This window comes from Cydia fagiglandana, chromosome 25 (assembly GCF_963556715.1).
Source record: "Cydia fagiglandana chromosome 25, ilCydFagi1.1, whole genome shotgun sequence".
Taxonomy (NCBI): domain Eukaryota; kingdom Metazoa; phylum Arthropoda; class Insecta; order Lepidoptera; family Tortricidae; genus Cydia; species Cydia fagiglandana.
In genome coordinates, this window is record NC_085956.1 from 5941879 (window position 1) to 5963339 (window position 21461).

General features: G+C 39.8%; 2 protein-coding genes across 2 annotated transcripts in view; both read right to left on the reverse strand.

Annotated features, from left to right (window-relative positions):
- Positions 1-454: 454 nt before the first annotated feature.
- On the reverse strand, positions 455-12016 carry LOC134676933 (guanine nucleotide-binding protein G(f) subunit alpha). The gene is made up of 10 exons (XM_063535312.1): positions 11896-12016; positions 11028-11142; positions 9917-10011; positions 9602-9770; positions 7331-7428; positions 5437-5551; positions 4218-4304; positions 2673-2803; positions 767-935; positions 455-653 (listed from the first exon to the last, which is right to left on the reverse strand). Exons 2-10 carry the CDS (start codon positions 11124-11126, stop codon positions 459-461), a joined length of 1158 nt encoding a protein of 385 aa, XP_063391382.1. The 5' UTR covers positions 11127-11142; positions 11896-12016; the 3' UTR covers positions 455-458.
- Positions 12017-13845: 1829 nt separating this feature from the next.
- Positions 13846-21461, reverse strand: part of LOC134676887 (mothers against decapentaplegic homolog 3) — a 43966-nt gene continuing 36350 nt past the window's right edge. Inside the window, exons 10-13 of the mRNA XM_063535269.1 lie at positions 20563-20707; positions 19636-19759; positions 17957-18895; positions 13846-17843 (exon numbers count right to left, since the gene is read on the reverse strand). Of these exons, the coding sequence (XP_063391339.1) occupies positions 19636-19759; positions 20563-20707 (269 nt within the window). The 3' untranslated portion in view covers positions 13846-17843; positions 17957-18895. The remainder of the gene's footprint in view (positions 17844-17956; positions 18896-19635; positions 19760-20562; positions 20708-21461) is intronic.

Here is a 21461-nt window from a genome sequence, read left to right on the forward strand (position 1 = left end):
TGTCGGTGTCGGTGGCGGTGGTGAAGTGGAAGTAGCACTCGCGCGCGAGCAAGTGGGCCTTGGAGAAATAAAATTTGCTGAATTTTGCTACATAATCATGGAAGATTAAGTCGGAATATTTTTTTAAAGTAATTTATACAGCATCAATTCAAGTTTCTATCTTTTATTTATTGATATATAAGGTACATAAGGTCAGTAAACTCCGATGTTAGAGAGCGCATGCGTGAGTATGATCTGATGCGTGTCGCGGAACACGGTGCGCACGTTGTCGGTGTCGGTGGCGGTGGTGAAGTGGAAGTAGCACTCGCGCGCGAGCAAGTGGGCCTTGGAGAAATAAAATTTGCTGAATTTTGCTACATAATCATGGAAGATTAAGTCGGAATATTTTTTTAAAGTAATTTATACAGCATCAATTCAAGTTTCTATCTTTTATTTATTGATATATAAGGTACATAAGGTCAGTAAACTCCGATGTTAGAGAGCGCATGCGTGAGTATGATCTGATGCGTGTCGCGGAACACGGTGCGCACGTTGTCGGTGTCGGTGGCGGTGGTGAAGTGGAAGTAGCACTCGCGCGCGCGGTGCGCCGCGCCCACCACGAACCGCTCGGCGCCCGGCGCGGCCGCAAGGCGGCGCTGCTTCTGCGTCACGTCCTGAAATGTGAACATTGTGAGCGTTTCTTTTATTTTTTCCATTTTTATATATTGTGAACTTTTTTGCCACTTTTGTGTTATTTCTAATCAGGATCGCGAGATTAGGTACGTACAACAAACATCTGTCGGATGAAGTCTCTCGTCCGCTCGTATTCGTCGCCATGTCCGCCATAATGGTTGTAGTCGGGGAAGTGGGGGGCGATGCTCCCCCCGCGCTCCAGCTTGCGCCGGAGCAAGTCTTGCTTGTTGAGGAACACTATCAGACCCGCTTCCAGTAGGAATCTGAAACAACGTCCCATATAAACCTCTGTCAGGCCAGTAGTGAGACACTCCTGACTTCGGTCGAACTCGGCTCCGTTCGGCTCAGCATTGCTCCGAGCAATTATTAGGGTTGGCACCACTTGACTTCCTTGTGCGTGGACGACCACAGATAAGATAATCACTTGATTTTTGACAACCCTAAAGTGCCGAAATGTATAGTGCTATATATTAGAAATTGATAGCATGATTCGACCCTGAATCGCTGTCAAACTTCGGGTTTGTAGGAAGTGGAGTGTGGAAGTGGTGGTTTTTGTACGGTAGTACTATTATTTCTTCTGTGGTCAGGCGTGGCTCACTCCACGATTTCATCGCTTTGCAACAGGTAGTTACAAATACATCCGTTCATCCCAATTTTGGTGGCTAGCCACCGCGCGTGGCACTGTCGCCACCTAGCGGCCATACCTATCCTGATCGTAACAGACGCGTTTTGTTAGAGAGTGAGTCTTCTGTACCTAGTACTATTATTTATTCTGTGGCTCTGTTGATTTCCGAGCACCAGGTTCCGATTTTACCATAAGCTGATATTTTAAGATATTATAGTGTGGCAAAACTATTAGCAAACTATTGCATCAGAAAAAGTCGCTAAATAAATTAAAAAAAAACAGACAAGTGCGATTCGAACTCGCCCACCGAGGGTTCCGTACTTTTTACTATTTGTTGTTGTAGCAGCAACAGAAATAGATCATCTGTGAAAATTTCAACTGTATCACGCATCATGAGATACAGCCTGGTGACAGACAGACAGTCACATGGTAAAATTCTAGTTTTCGCAAATATAACATTGAAACTAATTTATTGTAGACACAGCCCATGGCCTAGGATGCCCCCACCCCCATCCTTAGCCCTAGGCCGAGGGTCATGTCCCCCTCCCCCCTGGATATGGGTCGCACTAACACTAACACTACCTGAGTCGCCCTTGCACATCCTCACAGAGTGCCCTTGCCTAATGCGTACTCGTGACTTAATCCTGGGCCCACATATTGCACCCGGAGGAGTTTAAGTCTCTCGAGATCAAAAAGATCCTGCAGCTGTTTGAAGTTGCAGGTTTGGATCGAGAGTTGTAATAGGTGGCGATCACAATAGATCAGGGATGGTCGCAGTGATACATAGGCTTTAGAGCCTTATATACTGCTGTATTCGAACTTCAAGATAATATATTCACAAGAGACACGTACTAGATCCATTCTAGATACGTTATAGTTTAGATATCAACTAGTTCTCTTTTGCAGCGCAATTCGGGCAACCAATGATGTCACTTTTACGTTAGATAGAGTAAGATATCTATTAGATGTGAAATGGATCTCTAAGTCATATCCTGTGGAAATCGTTAAAGAGTATCTCCAGAATCGCGCAAATGTCAAATTTGACAGGTTAGATCTAAACATATCGTTATCGTATCTTGGTGATGTCTAAAAGATATTTAATAGATGTCACAGAATAAATAATAGTACTAGGTACAGAAGACTCACTCTCTAACAAAACGCGTCTGTCACGATCAGCACAGATATGGCCGCTAGGTGGCGACAGCGCCACGCGCGGCTTATGGCTAGCCACCAAAATTGGGGTCGAACGGATGGACTTTTAGCTACCTGTAGCAAAGCGACGAAATCGCGGAGTGAGCCACGCCTGTAGATGTCTATTTCAAAATCCGAATCGGGCCCATAACCCCTAACACGAAGAAGACGACCATTACACTACCTGCTCTGCCAGACGTCTTCGAAGAGCGTCAGCGCCTCCTGCAGCCGGTTGGTGGCGCAGTCCTCCCTCAGGGTCTGATCGAAGTCACTGCACGCCACTAGGAACCAGATGGCGTGGATACCTTCGAATACCTGCAAGCACAGACAACTACTTTCAATCACAATGTGTACTGTGAAGGTTTGCAACCTTTACAGCCTTTTTAATTTGTGACTGGTTAGTCACGATATTTAAATTTAGAATATCAGCCCGCTGTCAAATAGGTGAGGCGGTGAGGAATTGGCATTCGATTAGAGGCAGCTATCGAGTATAGATGTTTAAGTAAGTAAGTAAGTAAATCTTTATTGCAAACCATGGTATTATATACATAGATGTTACAAATTATGTTAAGTTGCACTTGTATTTGTATTTGTATTTGTATTTGTATTTGTATTTGTTTTCCTATCTGCTTCCTAATTCTATTTGTTTCGTTTTCACTGTATTTGAGTTTTTACTTCTTTGAATTTATAATTTGTTAATGTGTCTTATCTTCTATTTTACCGTGTAAGCGAATTGGTAAACTACTGTAAGCTTATATGAGAGAAATAAATGGTATTGTATTGTATTGTATTGTATGGACCCCGGTGGGGTGTAGCAATTTTTCTTATAACTAGCTTACACATAATTATACAATTAAAAATTTATTTACAATTTATTTATTTGTTTAATTGTAAATTAGCTGAAAATAAATATATAAAGTGATATTCAGTATTTTTCCATGCCCACAGCCTCCTCCCAATAGGCCGTCCCCTTTACAGTACGGACATATCTCTACTTGTATTTGTTGTTGTTGTCTACTTGTTGTGTTGTGGTTGTCTACTTGTTGTGCGTTGTACTTGTTATTGTTGTTGTTGTACTTGTTGTGTTGTTGTTGTAGTCTTGGAAAGACAGATGATGGCAGTTGATTTGGTTCGTTGTTTTTCGCTTTTATTTATGCTGTCAGTACAGAGTGCGTAGCCAAGATGCCAATCCTTCGCTCCATGGCGAACGATACCGTAGTCTCTCTCTATCACTCTTACATATTAGTAAGCGATTGGTATCTTGGCCACGCACCCTTTATGCTTAAAAAATTGATAATTATTCCCGGCGTATTATGGATGGCTTTATTCATCTTTATCCACGTGATAAAATAACTGTCACTTTTTAACACCGTGGGATTGAAAGCGACGGACACCGTTTTATCACACTGTCACGTAGACAAGAACAACCATCATACCCTGTCATACCATATACCTTTTGAACAATATTTAATTTTTAAAGTAGATAGTAGGAACCAAAACAACGTTATTTTCGTTTTTTTTTTGTAATTAGTGAAGTCACTAATTATTATTTATTTATTTAAACTTTATTGCACAAAAGAAAACTTATCGTACAAAAGGCGGACTTAATGCCAAAAGCATTCTCTACCAGTCAACCTTAAGGCAAAGCAGAGCAATTAATTATTCTAAGGCAATAATAATTAATTACCTTACCTTATCGTATGCAAGTATGGTCAAAAGTGGAAGTTACCTGAATCCATTTTTTCCTTTCACCTCTCTGCCCGCCGACATCAAACATCCAAAATTCCTGTATTCCGCCGTGCATCGATTTAGGCACCTGAAAAACCAATTGCATTTAGGGTTCATTTGCCCGCTACTTCGTCTGTGTGGAATCATTGACAGCAGCTAAAGAAGGTAGAGTTAGACCGTAAACTCTGCAGCGATTTTGATAGCCCACGCAGTGCAAGTGTCATTTTAAACGTCAAACTTCTAATGAAATTATGACGTATAAATAACACTTATACTGTGTGGGCTATCAAAGCCGCTGCAGACTTTTATTGGTGACTATATAGCGCCTGGATAATGCTAATAGCAATCATTCAATTCGCGCATTGCTTACTTCAATTATCAGGCAATTCAGTAACTCTTTCCATTCCACCCCCCTTTGCACTCTCTTCAGGGATGATTTCCGACATAAAAACTATCATATGTCCTTCCCCGGGACTCAAACTATCTCTATACCAAATTTCAACTAAATCGGTTCAGGCCGCGTAGCGAAGATGCCGATCGCTTACGCTCCGTAGCGATCGAAACGCAACTGTCACTGTCGCACTAATATGGAAGAGTGATAGAGAGACATAATGCTTTTCGTTGACGAAGCGACAGCGATTGTAACCTTGGCTAGGCCGGCAGTGCGGCTTAAGCGTGAAGAGGTAACAGACAGACAGACACACGTTCTCATTTATAATATTAGTATGGATATATATAAAGAAAAGTAAAGTAAATTTTATTTTCACCACACCAGCTCGGAAAGGCTTACATTGCACTTCAAAAACGGATAGCAAAGTTGCAGTTTATTCACATGTGAGGCAAAGTAATCTAATGCAAATTTTGAGTTAATTTCTTGTTTGCTGGTAGAATTGACTTTTAAATGATAATTTTGGATACTTAATAAATATTTAATAACATTCATTTGGTTTCATTTTGTTTGATATTTTACATTTAATATTTGCTTCGAGTTGGTGTGGTGATAAATTTTGTGTTTCACTCGGGGGCAAATTTTGTTTAACCCTCGTGCTTTGAAACCCTCGCAACGCTCAAGATTCCTATTGTAGAACATGTGATACACTGGTGATATGATGGTATCCTGTTATCCCTCATCAGGGACATAGGGCTCTCAGAAGGGTTCTCCACTGTTGTCGATCCTGCGCTCCTGCGCTGGTGATATAGTATGGATTATTTGATCTCACCTTGACTTTAAACTCTATCTTCTGTATACCGGTAGTTTTCTGACGACACCGCAGTATGTCGGCGTCGGGCGGCGAGTAATCTGACTTCTCGATCAGATCTATCCTGTCCAAGAAACTGAAAACAAATCTCAATAAAAAAAACCGGGCAAGTGCGAGTCGGACTCACGCACAAAGGGTTCCGTACCCCTTTGTGCAAATAATATAATGCAAAAAAAAAAAAAAAACGGTCACCCATCCAAGTACTGACCACTCCCGACGTTGCTTAACTTTGGTCAAAAATCACGTTTGTTGTATGGGAGCCCCATTTAAATCTTTATTTTATTCTGTTTTTAGTATTTGTTGTTATAGCGGCAACAGAAATACATCATCTGTGAAAATTTCAACTGTCTAGCTATCACGGTTCGTGAGATACAGCCTGGTGACAGACGGACGGACGGACGGACGGATGGACAGCGAAGTCTTAGTAATAGGGTCCCGTTTTACCCTTTGGGTACGAAACCCTAAAAACTGACGTAAATGTCCCAGACGTTAGTATCCATAATAGCAGAGATATATATAACTCCGTATAGTAACAGCACCAGTCATGGGACATTTAAGAGGGAATTTGGAGTATTTGTGATATTTCCTTAATACATGTGAATGGTCTACCGCTTAGCGTATTGAAAGATGAAAGTCCTACCCGTCTTTCATGTTTCAGGCGTGTTGTATCAAAGATACTGCAATGAGTTTCCACATACTTAACAAATTAAAACTATGCTATTTTTCTCCAGTCATGGACACCAAAGCTCCAGTAATGGGCCCCCCAGTAATGGACACTACTCTATCAGTATAAAATATTGAAATAGGTCATCAGATCTGGTCCATGTTATCATAATATTGCATTATCATCCGATTTGCATATTTAATTACGAATACAAAATTTCAACTCAATCGGAAAACGGGAAAGTGGCTCAAACTCGGCTACCAAGATTTGACCCACACTAAAAAACGATATTAATTTATCCGAAGTCCGAGCATACCTCCTGGTTGACATATTTCGTAACTACATTTTACTTCTGTATTGTTTAAACATGAAATGATGGCATGGCAAGCATCATTATGTAAATTTCCCATTATAGGAGGTATGCAGTTTTACAGCTCCTATAATGGGATTGGGCCAAATACCACTATTTTTTTACATCTGTGGACTCACAACATAGTATGTTGTATACCTTATCTCATGGTAAATGCAATTAACAAAACACATTTTAGTTTTCATCAAGTATTAATTAATTAAAATTTAATAAATTAACTCACCTCTCTTAGCGAAGTTGTTAAGAATTCGTAGTGGTATTTTTTTTTCAGTGACACGACAACTTTTGGGTTGACGCCAATTTCTTAAAAAACAACCAAATTTAATAAAAATTCAAACTGAAACAGCTCTAGGACTCTTATTTATGATAATATACAGGCAGTGTTTATAAACTACTTTTAGACACTTATTTTACAGGATTTGTGGTTTTTTGTCCCATTACTGGTTCCACGCCCATCATAGGGTACACTACTATATAAGAATAAAGTCTAAGAAGAAAACGTGCCTCGGAAATCAAGAAAAAGTCATTCTCGAATAGATGGCGCACACACCTTTGGCCTATTCTCGGCTAGATGGCGTTGACGACACCGTTTGATATTTAACAATTTTAACACATATCAGTGAAAGAACGTGGGTCAGTATGGAACAATAAAAATTAAAAATCATTTATCCGTAAACATATTTTGATTAATTTTATTTTAAGTTTTAATCGTGTGTCGATAGATGGCAGTAAATGTACCGTGACTACAAAATTTACTTTGGCATTAGCGCTCTATACTATCTATTCTCTTTGGTTATACCTTAGTCGTAATAGGTACTTACTATTCGGCACTGTCGATCAGCTGGTACTCGTTGGACCTTTTGAAGCACTCGCGGACGCCGCTGTCTCGCCACAGAGCTCGGACGTAATCGAAATATTCCTGGACAGATGATTGTAACGTTAGAATAGGGGGTATTACTGCAATGTTCTGCCGCCAGAGTGCAGCACTAAGCTAGTTAGTAAAGGTGACAGTCTATTTCCAACGACAGCTGCACTACTGTTCATTTTACTATGGAAATTGACAATTACAGCGACGCGTTCAGTACCGGTAGTGCAGCTGCGGTTAGAAATGGAATGTTACCATTATCCATAGAGTGCCTTAAACTACCTCTACCTTCCATACCTTAAACTGTTTTTTGACAAGTTTCCACATACAACAAAATATGGCATTGATGCATCAAGGCGGTTTGTTAAACAAGGGCCTACCGGGAAACGAAATCGAAATTTAGTTATCTACCTACCTCTTTATCGCTCGCTCTTTATATGCAAGAGTGATAGAGAGGTTATATAACGAAATTTCGATTTTCTTGTTTCGCGGTAGAGCCCCAGATTGTGATAGATAGTAGTAGCGCCCCCTACGCTGAGTTTTGCAAAATATTCCCTATTGTATCAGTCTCACATTATAAAGATGGTAGGTTAACTCAAAGAGATTTCCATCTACACAGATTGACATCTACAACACAACACTATCACGATGAATAGATCAATAACATACCGATAGATCGTTAACTACCAGTTATCTAGGTAGGTACGCGAATAGATTGAGATTTTAGAAATTTATTAGGTTTAGATTTACTAGTAAGTACTTTGAAAGTGGTTCATAATGGAATAACAGTGTTATGACAATGATACCTAAATACTTATTAGTATACTTAACTAAATATAAATAGTTTTGAAGAGGGTAAAAGATATTCTTTGATGAATGGCTACGCCCACAGCACTAAAAGCACTGGAATGCCATGTAACCGCTTACCCGCCTGATGGCTGTCAATTTGTTTGCCACTGACTTGGTATGTAGGCCATGCAATAAGAAGGTATAGAGGGAAACGCCATAGAGAAAAATAGTAAGACAAGAGTGCGCACTCCATACATCAGTTTTGGTACCAAAAATATCAGTATTTTCATAGTCGACATCTAGTATCGAGTAGCGGAATTATCAGTACTGCTACTTGACAATAGATGTAGCGGCGACCGAAAAGTCTAATGCTCAACAATTTTCAGCTAATATTATAAACGGATTAACCGGAACTCTATTTTCAACTCCTTCTGCTTCTAATATTACCTAGTTGTAAATTGTTGTTCAATACAATTTTCGTGGGTCGCCACTCGAGAGACATCTAGTATCGAGTAGCGGTACTGATAATTCCGCTACTCGATGCTAGATGTCGACTATGAAAATACTAATATTTTTGGACCCAAAACTGATGTATGGAGTGAGCACTCTTGTCTTACTATATTTCTCTATGGAAACGCTATTAGGAATACAATTTTTGACTCCGTAACTTTGTTTGGACTAGTTAGGAGGTGAACATATCAATCTGCAGCGTTGAACGCAGTATCAGGCGTGGCTCATTTCGCGATTTCGTCGCTTTGCTACAGGTAGCTAAAAGTATACATCCATTCCACCCCAATTTTGGGGAAAGCCATAAGCCGCGCGTGGCGCTGTCGCCACCTAGCGGCCATATCTGTGCTGATCGTAACAGACGCGTTTTGTTAGAGTGAGTCTTCTGTACCTAGTACTATTATTTATTCTGTGGCAGTATGTAGGTCTGCACTTACACACACATTCTTGGCAGTGTTGCCAACTTGGCATAAATGATGCCAGATCTGGCATATTTTCACTCGCTTTTGCACCAAAATTTTCCATTTAGCATCTGGCATATTTTTTAGCATAATTTAGTCTAAGCCAAGTTTGCACCAACTTGGCAGCAACAATATGCCATCGCCTTATGTAGTTCATATTTTCATATGAATTTTGACTTTTGTGGACGAATGGACGTCAACGGACTATAGAAAGTTGGTCAAGCAGATCTTGTCAGTAGAAAAAGGCGGTAAATTTGAAAAAAGTATGTGTTTTAAGTGTCTAATTTCAAGTGATATTTTATCATTTTTTTAGGATAGGTGTTTAAAAAATCTTTGGCATAGTTTTGGCATAATCTAGACATTAGTCTAGCATTTTTTCAAAATCCGAGTTGGCAACACTGATTCTTGGAATTTACATACTCAGTATGATGCCCATAGGCACCAAACGTCGCGTGACGTCGAATACCTACCTCGTCATAGTGTGGTGGACCGTCAGCGCCGCACCGCAGTATGTAGTCCTGTGCCGGGACATTCTTTGCATTTCCTAATGTGATGCCCAAAGGCTCCATGTGGCGTACGATGTCATAGATTGACTCATGGATGTTGTGACGTATCTGGTTTGCCTTCTCTACGCGTTCGCTGGCGAACAAAAACATGAAGTCGATCAGTTACGTTTTTTTTAAACTGAAACAGGGTTATTCCGAAAAGAAGAAGAAAGAAAAAGGGTCTGTGCTTTGCTTTAAATTTGTAACTTTATATCCAATAAGTAAAACGGTTGTAGGTACCTCTGGCTAAATCCCTGTATGTGCAGAATCTTCATCTGTTTGATGATGGTGGTTTTTCCGCTCTCACCAGTCCCAAGAAGGAGCAGTTTGATAGCCTACAATACAACACATAAAATAGATACTTAGTATATGTTTTTAGGATCCCGTGCCACAAAAGGAAAAAAACGGAACGCTTATAGGATCACTTTATTGTCCGTCCGTCCGTCTGTCTGTCAAGACCCATCATCTCGCGAACGCGTGGAGGTATCGAGTTGAAATTAAAAGCATATTATATAGTCGTACTCTGGTCTAGAGCCCCTTGAAGCTGTGAAAAAACAAAAAATCAAATAAATGTAACAAAGTCCCGGCCGTTCATCTGTCTCAACGGAATCACAATTTGTAAGGTAGGTACTTCCCTTGGACCTAGAACTATGAAATTTGGCAAGTACCTAATATCGTCTAACACTACAAGTAGTACCTACCTACAGGGAAAAATCTCAAAACATTATAGTAAAAACTAAAATATATTTATATATATTATTTATATAAAATAATTTAAATTTGTACGGAACCCTCGCGGATGGGTCAGTCCGACTCGCACTTGTCCGGTTTTTTTATGATATATGAGGCAAACGAGCATTTTTTTCATGCCAAGTTTCATTTAACTGTAGTACCTATAATGATGTCGTAAAATCAGAGCGTATCTTTGACTGTATGGATGCTGCTTTTTGGCGGGGGGTGTATGGATGCTGCTTTTTGGCGGGGGGTGTATGGATGCTGCTTTTTGGCGGCGGGTGTATGGATGCTGCTTTTTGGCGGGGGGTGTATGGATGCTGCTTTTTGGCGGCGGGTGTATGGACGCTGCTTTTTGGCAGCGGGTGTATGGATGCTGCTTTTTAGCGGCGGGTGTATGGATGCTGCTTTTTGGCGGCGGGTGTATGGATGCTGCTTTTTGGCAGCGGGTGTATGGATGCTGCTTTTTAGCGGCGGGTGTATGGATGCTGGTTTTTAGCGGCGGGTGTATGGATGCTGCTTTTTGGCGGCGGGTGTATGGATGCTTTTTGGCAGCGGGTGTATGGATGCTGCTTTTTGGCGGCGGGTGTATACTGTATGGATGCTGATGGTAACTCACATCATTATAGTTCTTGATCCAGTTCTTGATCTCGCGGTCGATGTACCGCGAGTGGTCCTCATCCTCGTCTTGAGCCTTCATACATGGTATCAGCCTCATATTTAACGTTCGCCAACTTCAAATAAATAAAATAAACACTGATTAAGAACTCATTTATTATATAAGCGTTATAATTATAAAATGAACATAAAACTAAAATTAAGATGACTAAAGCTAAAAAATTAAAAATACCTATCAAAATTTTGCACCCTTGGTAAGGTGCCCATCACGCCGGCAGCGTTCCCGCGCTGGATTGCTATGGCCAATTATTGCGCAAGAAAGCCGCCTGCGCGAGGCTCCCCTGTGGCCACCCTTAGGCGTTTGCTGAGCGCCTTGTGGAGTCCCCGAGCCCTCCTACCCCTGATTAAGCCTTTATGAGGCAGATAGAAATATATTTCCCACCTAATTTTGAACTTTATATCAGAGTGATAGGGTTTAATTTTGCATAATTCCTGGCACCCGAATGCCTTATAAAGGGTTAAACGTTAATGATTTTCTCACATTATTATTTTTCTACCTTAACGGAATTTAATCGCGTAGGTATGCGGATACTAACGCAAGGTAAGCTTAAGTAACAGAAGCGATTAAGATCCGTTAATACATGAAAGAATAGTTAAGTATTTGTTTTTCAAGGGGGCAAAAATTGCTGTTTCACCTCTCGTGCTAATATTGATACCCGAGCAAGCGAAAGATTCCTAAATTGAATTCGATAAATGGAATCTTGACGATCAAACAAATCTTGCCACCGAGTGAAACAAAATGCCTCCCCGTAAAGTAATTATAGGATCTTTTTACAATAAATATAATTAATATTTAAGTCAATACTCACTTGTATGTTTATTAATTTTATTATGGCAAGGCCGGAGGCGCGCACAACACAAATCACAGTGACCGTGTATCGGGGAAATCGCTTATCGCCCGATAATTTTAATACAAGATAATTAAATAGTTGGTAGCGATTAGTCAGGACTTTAGTTTAACGGCAAGAACAATAAAATTGATGTTTATAAAATTCCTTATTCTAATTCTAACTACTAAACAAAGAAATCAGTTGTAAATTGCAGTTTTTTAGAGTTTAAAATACAAGACAAGAATAGGTTTAAAGGTAAACTGCCTTTTTTAGTCATTTGACAATGATAAGATAAAATAACTTAATATTTCGTGTATCGAGTTTCGGAAACTTATCGGTAATACGGACGCGGACTGGATTTGAAGTCGCGAGTGTTACTTACCGCGTATTAGACCTATTATCACAGAATAAATAATAGTACTAGGTATAAGACTCACTCTCTAACAAAACGCGTCTGTTACGATCAGCACAGATATGGCCGCTAGGTGGCGACAGCGCCACGCGCGGCTTATGGCTTTCCCCAAAATTGGGGCGGAACGGATGTACTTTTAGCTACCTGTAGCAAAGCGACGAAATCGCGGAGTGAGCCACGCCTGCTATTATTACCTACTCAGATGTCAGACCATTGTCCTATCTACTTCCTACCTTCATAGTATCTACTTCCTTTGTGCTTTACAGATAAGTATCTTACAATGCTCTTTTGGGTAGGCAAGTTGAAGTTAGGTTGCGTGCAAATATTCGATCGCTTTTCGAAATTGATGCCAATTAGTCAAAAAACTGGATCCTTAATTTTTTGGGACGTTTCCTGTAAGTCGGGTTGAGTGACCGGTGTCGCGATGCCGACGATGTAATTAGGTGGTCAGGACACTCGGAACTCTAATTATTGGTCCACCTAAAGTATGTCCTCTTGAATTTTTGCCTGATTTTATTTTTATTGGGATAATTTTCAAGCCTGCTGTACATGTTAATGAGCAAGCATTTGGCTGTCGAAAATGGTGCACTGTTTTTGTTTGTAAATACATTTAGTCGGCGCAACTTAAAAACCAATATTAAAATTAGACAATTATAAAGAGATGGTCGGACCAGATCTCCGAACAGCTGGAGCTACCTGTTACCACCGCCTTCCATCAAGCATCAGACCGCAACAGTTGGAGGCAATTTATAAATCGCAAGTGGAGTCACGATCCTCAGCAATGGGGGAGCGATTAAGAAGAGAGATTATGAAATTTATGAATGACCCATTTTTTGGGTCCAATTTATTGTGATAAAATAACTTCTTTCTAATCAACTCCAAATTGTTATAATTCTACATATGTTATCATAGTCAACAACAAATAGGGAGGGAACCTTCTTTTGGAATTTTGAAGTCGGTTAAAAACAGTTTATCTTTATGCTAACCGTAATTTGCGGTTTTTGAACGCATCATAGAGGGTTTATGATATTCTGTGTGTAGATAAAATAAAATTGTTAGGTAACCAAAAATCTGATCGCCCCATTACATCTCATTTGGCAGTGAAAATAAATAATTTAGGTTTTTGTATAGAAACCAGTTCTGAAATTTAACCTTTTGGACACCAATATATCCGCACCGCAGGTTCAACGCCAAAGACTGATTAATCGGTCACAGACCACAGAGCAACATAGACCTACGTGCATATGCATAAAGTTCAATTTCTATTTTGACACTTCCGTGACGTGGCGTCCGCGTGACAGCTTTTGTGTTTGCAACAGCGTCGAAAAGGTTAAGTATAAAAAGAAAAAACATGTTATTTTTCTTCTTTCTAATGGTCTTTTATATACAATAGAGTGAGATGTATGCAAAGAATATAATACTCACTAGGAGGATCAATGAATAAAGAGTACCTTTTTGTATTCTATTTCATTGAATAATTTTAATAAAGAGGTTAAGATTAAAATTATAACAACATGTCAATACCAAATTATTTATTTAGATCACTCATTCTGCCACATTGCTTCCTCCAACGAAACTAATTATGTTTCCGTACGTCTATATTAGGAAAAACAAAAATATTTACAATATCAAATACCTTTTCAAAAATAATTCAAATATAACACGGTTATAGATTGACTTGGTAAAAACTTATGTCATCGGTTAAAATATGCGCAAACGTAAAAAAAACTACTTTCCAATATAAAGTAGGTATTATAAAGTCTATTAAGCGATGAAAAAAACATTTTTCCTTAACAAACTTAATTCATATATGTATATGTAACTTATGCAAGCATAATATTATGTGTCCGTCCATAAAGTCTAACATAACTACGTTATTGAAGCTCTTTTTCAAATATATTATAATATACCTATTACTCTTAATATTGATAAAAATGATAAAATTATTATGTGAACCCTTTCTTTTTGTACGCCAGTGCAGGGCTCGGAAACCGTTCTCATTAGTCAAACCGGTTTCGTTCATTCGCCCGGGAACGAAAAGGATTTCGTTACCGTTTGCGGTTACCGGTTAAAGAACTGTTCTTTGGAGATAACGGTTTATGCCATATACGTTCTCATTTCGTTCTTGAGGAACGAAATTAACCAGTTAAATTGAAAATATCGAAGTGAGATAGTATTGCTATCTCTTTCACGTATGACAACGAGTTTAACCGAGAGTCTCCGAAAGCCAAGAGTAACCGGTATTATATCATTCCCTGCGAACCATATAGTTCCGTTCCCTCTTCTTACCGATTAGGAGAGAGAACGTAATTTGTTAGTTCGCGTTCCATCAATTAACCGGTTTTTTGATGAACGAAATAATATATAACGGTTTTGGAACGATATTAACAGGTATTTCAATACCGGTTCCGAGCCCTGCGCCAGTTATGTTTTGTTTATACTCGTACTCGTATACTCTGGCAAACCATCTTCATCAGTAGAAAAAAACGCAAAATTAAAAATTGGTACAGTCGCCATCAGATATATCGGAGCGGCCAAGGTGTTCACAATATCTGAGCACGCACTCTAACGCCTTGACAATAGAGGCGTGCTCAGATATTTGTGAGCACCTTGGCCGCTCCGATATATCTGATGGCGACTGTACAAGCATTTTTCGCAAAGAGCATTTGTGCCGTTTACAACCAAAAGGGCACTTGTTTTCAATAAGACGCGATTACCATAAAGCTTCAATTGGAAATGAACCTTATCGACAATCGACAATTGGTACCTTTTTTGAATAAATAATAGTACTGGGTACAGAAGGTTCACTCTAACAAAACGCGTCTATTACGACAAATATGATCACAGGGTGGCGCAAGCGCGAGCAGGCGTCCGTTCCGTAGCGGTGCGCGGCAACCATTACTGCTAGACACCAAAATTAGTGTGGGCCGCATGTACTTGTAGCGACGCGACGATATCGCGGAGAGAGCCACGCCTGCATTTAGTTGAAAACGTCACATTCACTATAGACGGACACAAATATAAATAAGATCATGGTGAAATCATAAATGCATGATTATAATGGCGTTTTAACAATAACTTAACAACTTATTGGGTCGGGTTCACCTTTCGATTACTCTCCTTATAATATAGGCCAGCATCCGACTCACTAATTGTCAATGTCGTTAGATAACTGTCACGGCTGACAAAACTAATATTGGAAGTCAGATTTTATAGAAATAAATACTAAAAACCTGGTGCAACCAAGGGGGAGTCCCTTATCTAGATTTAGTTATCAGTTCGACTTGTATTTTTTTAAATAATACATGACTACTTTGAAAAACCTCGTATCTTGTTCTGTCAATCAAAAGAAAAATATAGTAACTATGTATGGGATTCATACAGAGTTACTGCGTTTTAACTTTGAATAGCAGTGCGAGAAACGATATTTTTCTAATTAGTGACGATATATATCGTTTTATTTGCAACAGAATATTTATTTACGATACAAGTGCGGAAAAGAGGAAACGTTCAACGTTCTACAGTACATATAGCCCTTTAAAGTTTTGTATGTCAAAGTGCTATTTTACGCACTAGTGCGGGAAAATAGGACCATATGTACTGTAAATTATATTTTTATTAAATATGCATTTATTCCTATTACAATGGAGTTAGACAAAGAGTCAGTCGGATTTCTGGCAGCATAATTGTATATTTTAGAAAACTAACATTACGAACATACAAACTTGTCAATCCCTTGTCAACCAGATTTAAAAAAAACATCGAGTCAAAACATGATTCGGCAAAAAAAACACCAGATAATAAAATAATTTTCTCATAACTTTACTCTTACTTACATATACGTATATTTCCTCTCGAATTTCATATTTCTACTCTGTATGTTATACAAAACATGTAACCTTTAATCCTTTACCAGGCATAGTACGATTTATCGACCACATACGCGCCAATAGAATATCAACTTTAGCATTCTGATTTAAGGTTCAACCACAGAACAAATAATAGTACTGCCGTCATCGTCATCATCATCATCTCAGCCATAAGACCTCCACTGCTGAACATAGGCCTCCCCCTTATGGGGGGTGAATGCCATAATCGCCACGCTTGGCAGGCGGGCTGGCGATCACAGTCGAGTACACCGAATTTGAGGGACGCTGCTGCCCCGTACTGCCGTACAGAAAGGAAACTTCCTACAAAACCGAAGTTTGACAGCGGTTCAGGGTTGAATCATGCTGTCCCTTTCTAATATATGGCACTATCCCTTTCGGCTATTTAGGGTTGTCAAAATTCAAGCCATTATCTTATCTGTGGTCGTGCTCGCAAAGGGACGTCAAGTTATGTCAACCCTAATAATTGCTCGGAGCAATGCTGAGCCGAACGGAGCCGAGTTTGCACGAAGTCAGGAGTTTCGCACCCCTGGTTCAACTTAGTTTGCACTTACGAGAAAAGTGACTTGTCTTCAAATAAATCATCAAATTGTTCAGTTGGAATATGTTTTAGTTATTTGTACATCAAGAGATCAAAGTTTAATATTTCTTCGAGGGCTTATTTTGAGTCCCGTGCAAGCGAAAGATTCTATAATAATCTAATTTAGAATCTTGAGCGTAGTAAGGGATTCAAAAGCGCACGAGATGTAAATAACTTTGATCTCGTGTAGTACACAAAATTTTTCACCCTAAGTAGTGAGAACATACCTAGAGGGACAGAGATAATAGAACCCAAGTATATCGAACTTGTATTAGACCCCGCATGTTGAAATGACATTTGACTATAAAGGTCACTTGAATGACATTTTGTCTCACTCAGTGAGCAAAATGCGATTTTGCTCACTGAGTGAGACAAAATGACTCAGTGAGCAAAATCGCATTTTGCTCACTGTTTTTAAGAAGCAAAGTACCCTTGTTCGAGCTGCTGAGGTGAAAATTTTTTTTGGGAAATCATGTAGATTGGTGCGGCCTGGAAAAGGATTCAAGATTACGGAAGAATTTCAAACATCTGATGTTCTCTTAATCATATTTTTTTATTTTGAAGAAAGCTTTGAGCTCGTTGGCGATTTTTAATAATCGATCGATAATTTTAACCGGTCAAAACTGTTAAAAAAATGTGTCAATACTTAAAAATCTTAACATAACAGATATATGTCTATAATTCTACGTCAAAAACCAGTAAAAAAAGGGGAGCGTGTAAGCTATTAAAAAATTCACAATTTCATGTCTATAATTATAATAAATGTACAAAATAACTTTGTATCATTGTTCGTTAGACTAGAAAGTATACACTGTTAATAGACTAGCGAGCATAATAACATCTAAAACTATGTATAAAAAGTGTATCACGTTCAATTTAACTTCAACATTAAACTTAACAATATCACATAATATAGACCAGGAGCCGGTTGCAAAACGAACGAGTGAATCAAATAAGTGAGAAAAACCTTATTTTGCTCGCTAGTGTACTAGTAATATGCGGTGTAAAAATATACCATCTAAAGGTAGGGAACCGATATAGGGGCCCACTGATTAACAGTCCGCCGGACGGTATCGGCCTGTCAGTTGTTTGGAACTGTCAAAATTTTGTTCTCAGGCCGATACCGTCCGGCGGACTGTTAATCAGTGGGCCCCTTAAAACTATACATTATTGTGTACATACACGATATAGTGGTGTGGTTTATACAATATATCAAGGCTCCGTTTTGAGCACGGGGCCTTAGAAATGGACTCGCAAGCCGGGTTCTTCGCAGGCAAACCATCTAGTTTAATTAAAATATAGGATTTAACCTAAAAGCAATTGTAATATAGAGTTAGCACTAAGCGTGCCTGTGAGGGGTATACGCAATGCGGGGAAATTAAAAATACGTTTTAACAAGGCTAACATGACAAAAACCCCCTACGTAATTAAATTTAGTCGGATTCATTCTTGCGCACCAAGTTTTGGTGGGCAACAAAACGATCACCGTTTTGGCATGGCAGTTAGGACTTTTTATGGCAAGGACAAATAGTAATAGCACTTTCTCTTCTCTTCCAATTGAAAGTTCCATAAGACCATCCCGTTCGGACATGGTGTTATTATTGTAATTTCTATAGAACACTTGCTTTTAGGATATAATTGTAGTCATAGTCTGTGTCCTAACATAACACAGAGTTACAGATTAACCCCCTTATTCATAAACGTTTACTAAAGTTGACAAGCCTATAATAATCGTTTATCCCTTTCCGACGTATTGGTATGATGGAAAGGGACAAATGATTATTATCGGCTTGTCAACTTTAGTAAACGTTTATGAATAAAGGGGGTAGTGCATAATTGCTCGTCCATCTTATTTTCTAGGAAACGTTCGTACTTCAGTCAACCTCAGTACTTTTTGCACCGAGACTGACTGAAATAGCAAGACACGTTCGTACGTTTCCGTGAAAATACGATGGAAAACGATTATGCACTACATCTGTATTATAAAAGTGTAGCAATGTCCTTACTTTAGTTACTAAGACTCATGACAGAGGTATTTGAATTAGGTTTGAGCTACGCTTACGTTTATTTATTTCGGTGCTTCCTATGTAGTGTGAGACTCTGCAACAAAAATTATCAGGTCATTGAATAGAGCACGAAACTAAAATTTCACGTAACAATACAAGGCAAAAGTTAACCTCTAGCCGCCCAAAGACCCATAAAAAGGTCTCCTGTTCCTTTCTAATTTGAACTTTGTGTTGACAAGATCAAGATTTCATTTTGCTTGGCAAGGTTTGACGTATGGGCCGGCTAGAGGTTAAAACGGATCCAATTTTCAATATAAAATCAATAATGGTAAGAGAATGTAAAGTGAGTTTTTTTTTGTTTCTAATTAGAGACGGGCCGAAAATTCGGTAATTATTCGGTATTCGGCATATTCTACATGTTGTCCAGTGGCCCGTCTAGGTGATCTAGCATGCCCTGTGTGACCTAGGCTAGTGTGTTACCTAAGACATGGACGAGCAGGGGAGGCGCGGGGAGCCCCATCTGTGTGAGCACGCGGTCCAGCCACTGCAGCCGTCCAGGTGATCCAGCATGCCCTGTGTGACCTAGGCTAGTGTGTTACCTAAGACATGGACGAGCAGGGGAGGCGCGGGGAGCCCCATCTGTGTGAGCACGCGGTCCAGCGACTGCAGCCGTCCAGGTGACCCAGCATGCCTGTGTGACCTAGGCTAGTGTGTTACCTAGGACATGGACGAGCAGGGGAGGCGCGGGGAGCCCATCTGTGTGAGCACGCGGTCCAGCGACTGCAGCCGTCCAGGTGACCCAGCATGCCTGTGTGACCTAGGCTAGTGTGTTACCTAGGACATGGACGAGCAGGGGAGGCGCGGGGAGCCCATCTGTGTGAGCACGCGGTCTAGCCACTGCAGCGGCCCGTTCAGATGCAGCTCGATCCAACATGGCGTCGATGTCACCGTCTGCCGTCTGACAAACAGGTAAAATTAATACACATCCATAACACTCACATTACTGATTCGATTTTTTTACTGTCTGCAAAAAAGGGCTGCTCTCAATTTGTCAGAATATTTTTCAGGAATCTATTTGAGACACTGAAATTAGTTGTCTTAGACCCACTTGTATCATCCCACTAACCCGGGGTCACAATGATGTATGCAGCTCGGGTGCGCGCGAGTCACCCTTCGTCGAATGACTGTATAGACTGTGCCAGAGTTAACCGGTTAAACTGTTAACCCAGTGTCAAATTGTACCGGTAACTATGGTAGCTACGTACCACCTGGAGGCGCACAGTGGAAAAAGAGGCTACACCAGTTGGCCTCGGCTGAGCGGAGCTGGTGGAGGTCGCGCTGGACCGCGAAAAATGGAAATCCCTTCTGAGAGCCCTATACCCTTGATGAGGGATAACAGGATATCATCATCAACTATGGTAGCTACAGGTGTAGGCGACGCATATATTTTATGTGAACTGTATTTTAGGTTTATTATTTTTTATTGGTTTTGGTTAACTTTGGTACTTGTAATGCCATCTAGTGTAAACCATTCTAATTAAAGCTACATAAAAACAATGGACGGTAGCGAGCCCAAGTCATGCGCTGCACCTATATGTAACGTAAGGTAGAAGTACATTTCCAAAATTCACACCCGCCGCGTTGACTCCTCGCTCGTACCACAGTTTTCGCCTTGTATTTTGCGTATTTACGTCTTTTATTTAACCTGTCACCTACAACAGGTTTAACCGATTAACCCCGGGTTAGTATATGGTGATATACCTGTACTCGGCGCCCCAGCCCTTGACGAAGCTCATCCGAATGGTGCACATGCGCGTCAGCTGGAACACGGCCTCGAAGCCCTGCGGCACCGACGCGGACAGCAGCGCGGCGAACTCTTGGTTGTTGAAGATCTTCAGGTTGCAGCCTGAAACAAACATTTTAACTATAGTTGGTCAAGCAAATCTTGTCAGTAGAAAAAGGCGCGAAATTCAAATTTTCTATGGGACGATAATCCTTCTAGCCTACATTTTTTTTTAAATTTGCCGCCTTTATCTACTGACAGCATTTGCTTGACCAACGAAACCTCACATTTCACTTTATTTCTATAACAATGATCCCCACTTCCCCAGAATATGTGATTTTGTAAATAGGCCAATCAAATTTGATTTTTTCGAAGAATTATTTCCCAGCAAGCTGGAAATCATTTTAATGGGGGTTTTCAGAAAAAATGGTACCATTTACTTTTTTTTTCATACCACTTATTTTCGAAAAGTCATCAACTTTTGGGTTATTTAGACTCTACAAAAATTTTGCCTCCCGTAGAAAATACAAATACAAATAATTTATTGAGAAAAGTATAGACCAAATGGACCAGTCAAAATACAAGAAATCGCCAAATTTTTTTTTTCGCAATTTCGAGGTTGGTCCCATAGTAAAAGTTGCTTAGTATAATCCCAAAACTTCCCCGGCAACGGAAATGCAGTATTTTTTTAGCCTTCCTGTATATTTTCCACATACGGCACTTCAAGCATACTGTGTTCTATTTTCGATGAGTAAGACTGACATTCTATTGTCATTTTTGAAATGTCAGCCTGGTAAAGGGTTAAGGTGGTTCGCTTTTCATACAAAATTCAATCAAAGCTCATTAAGTAACTACACACTATTAGTACACAAATATT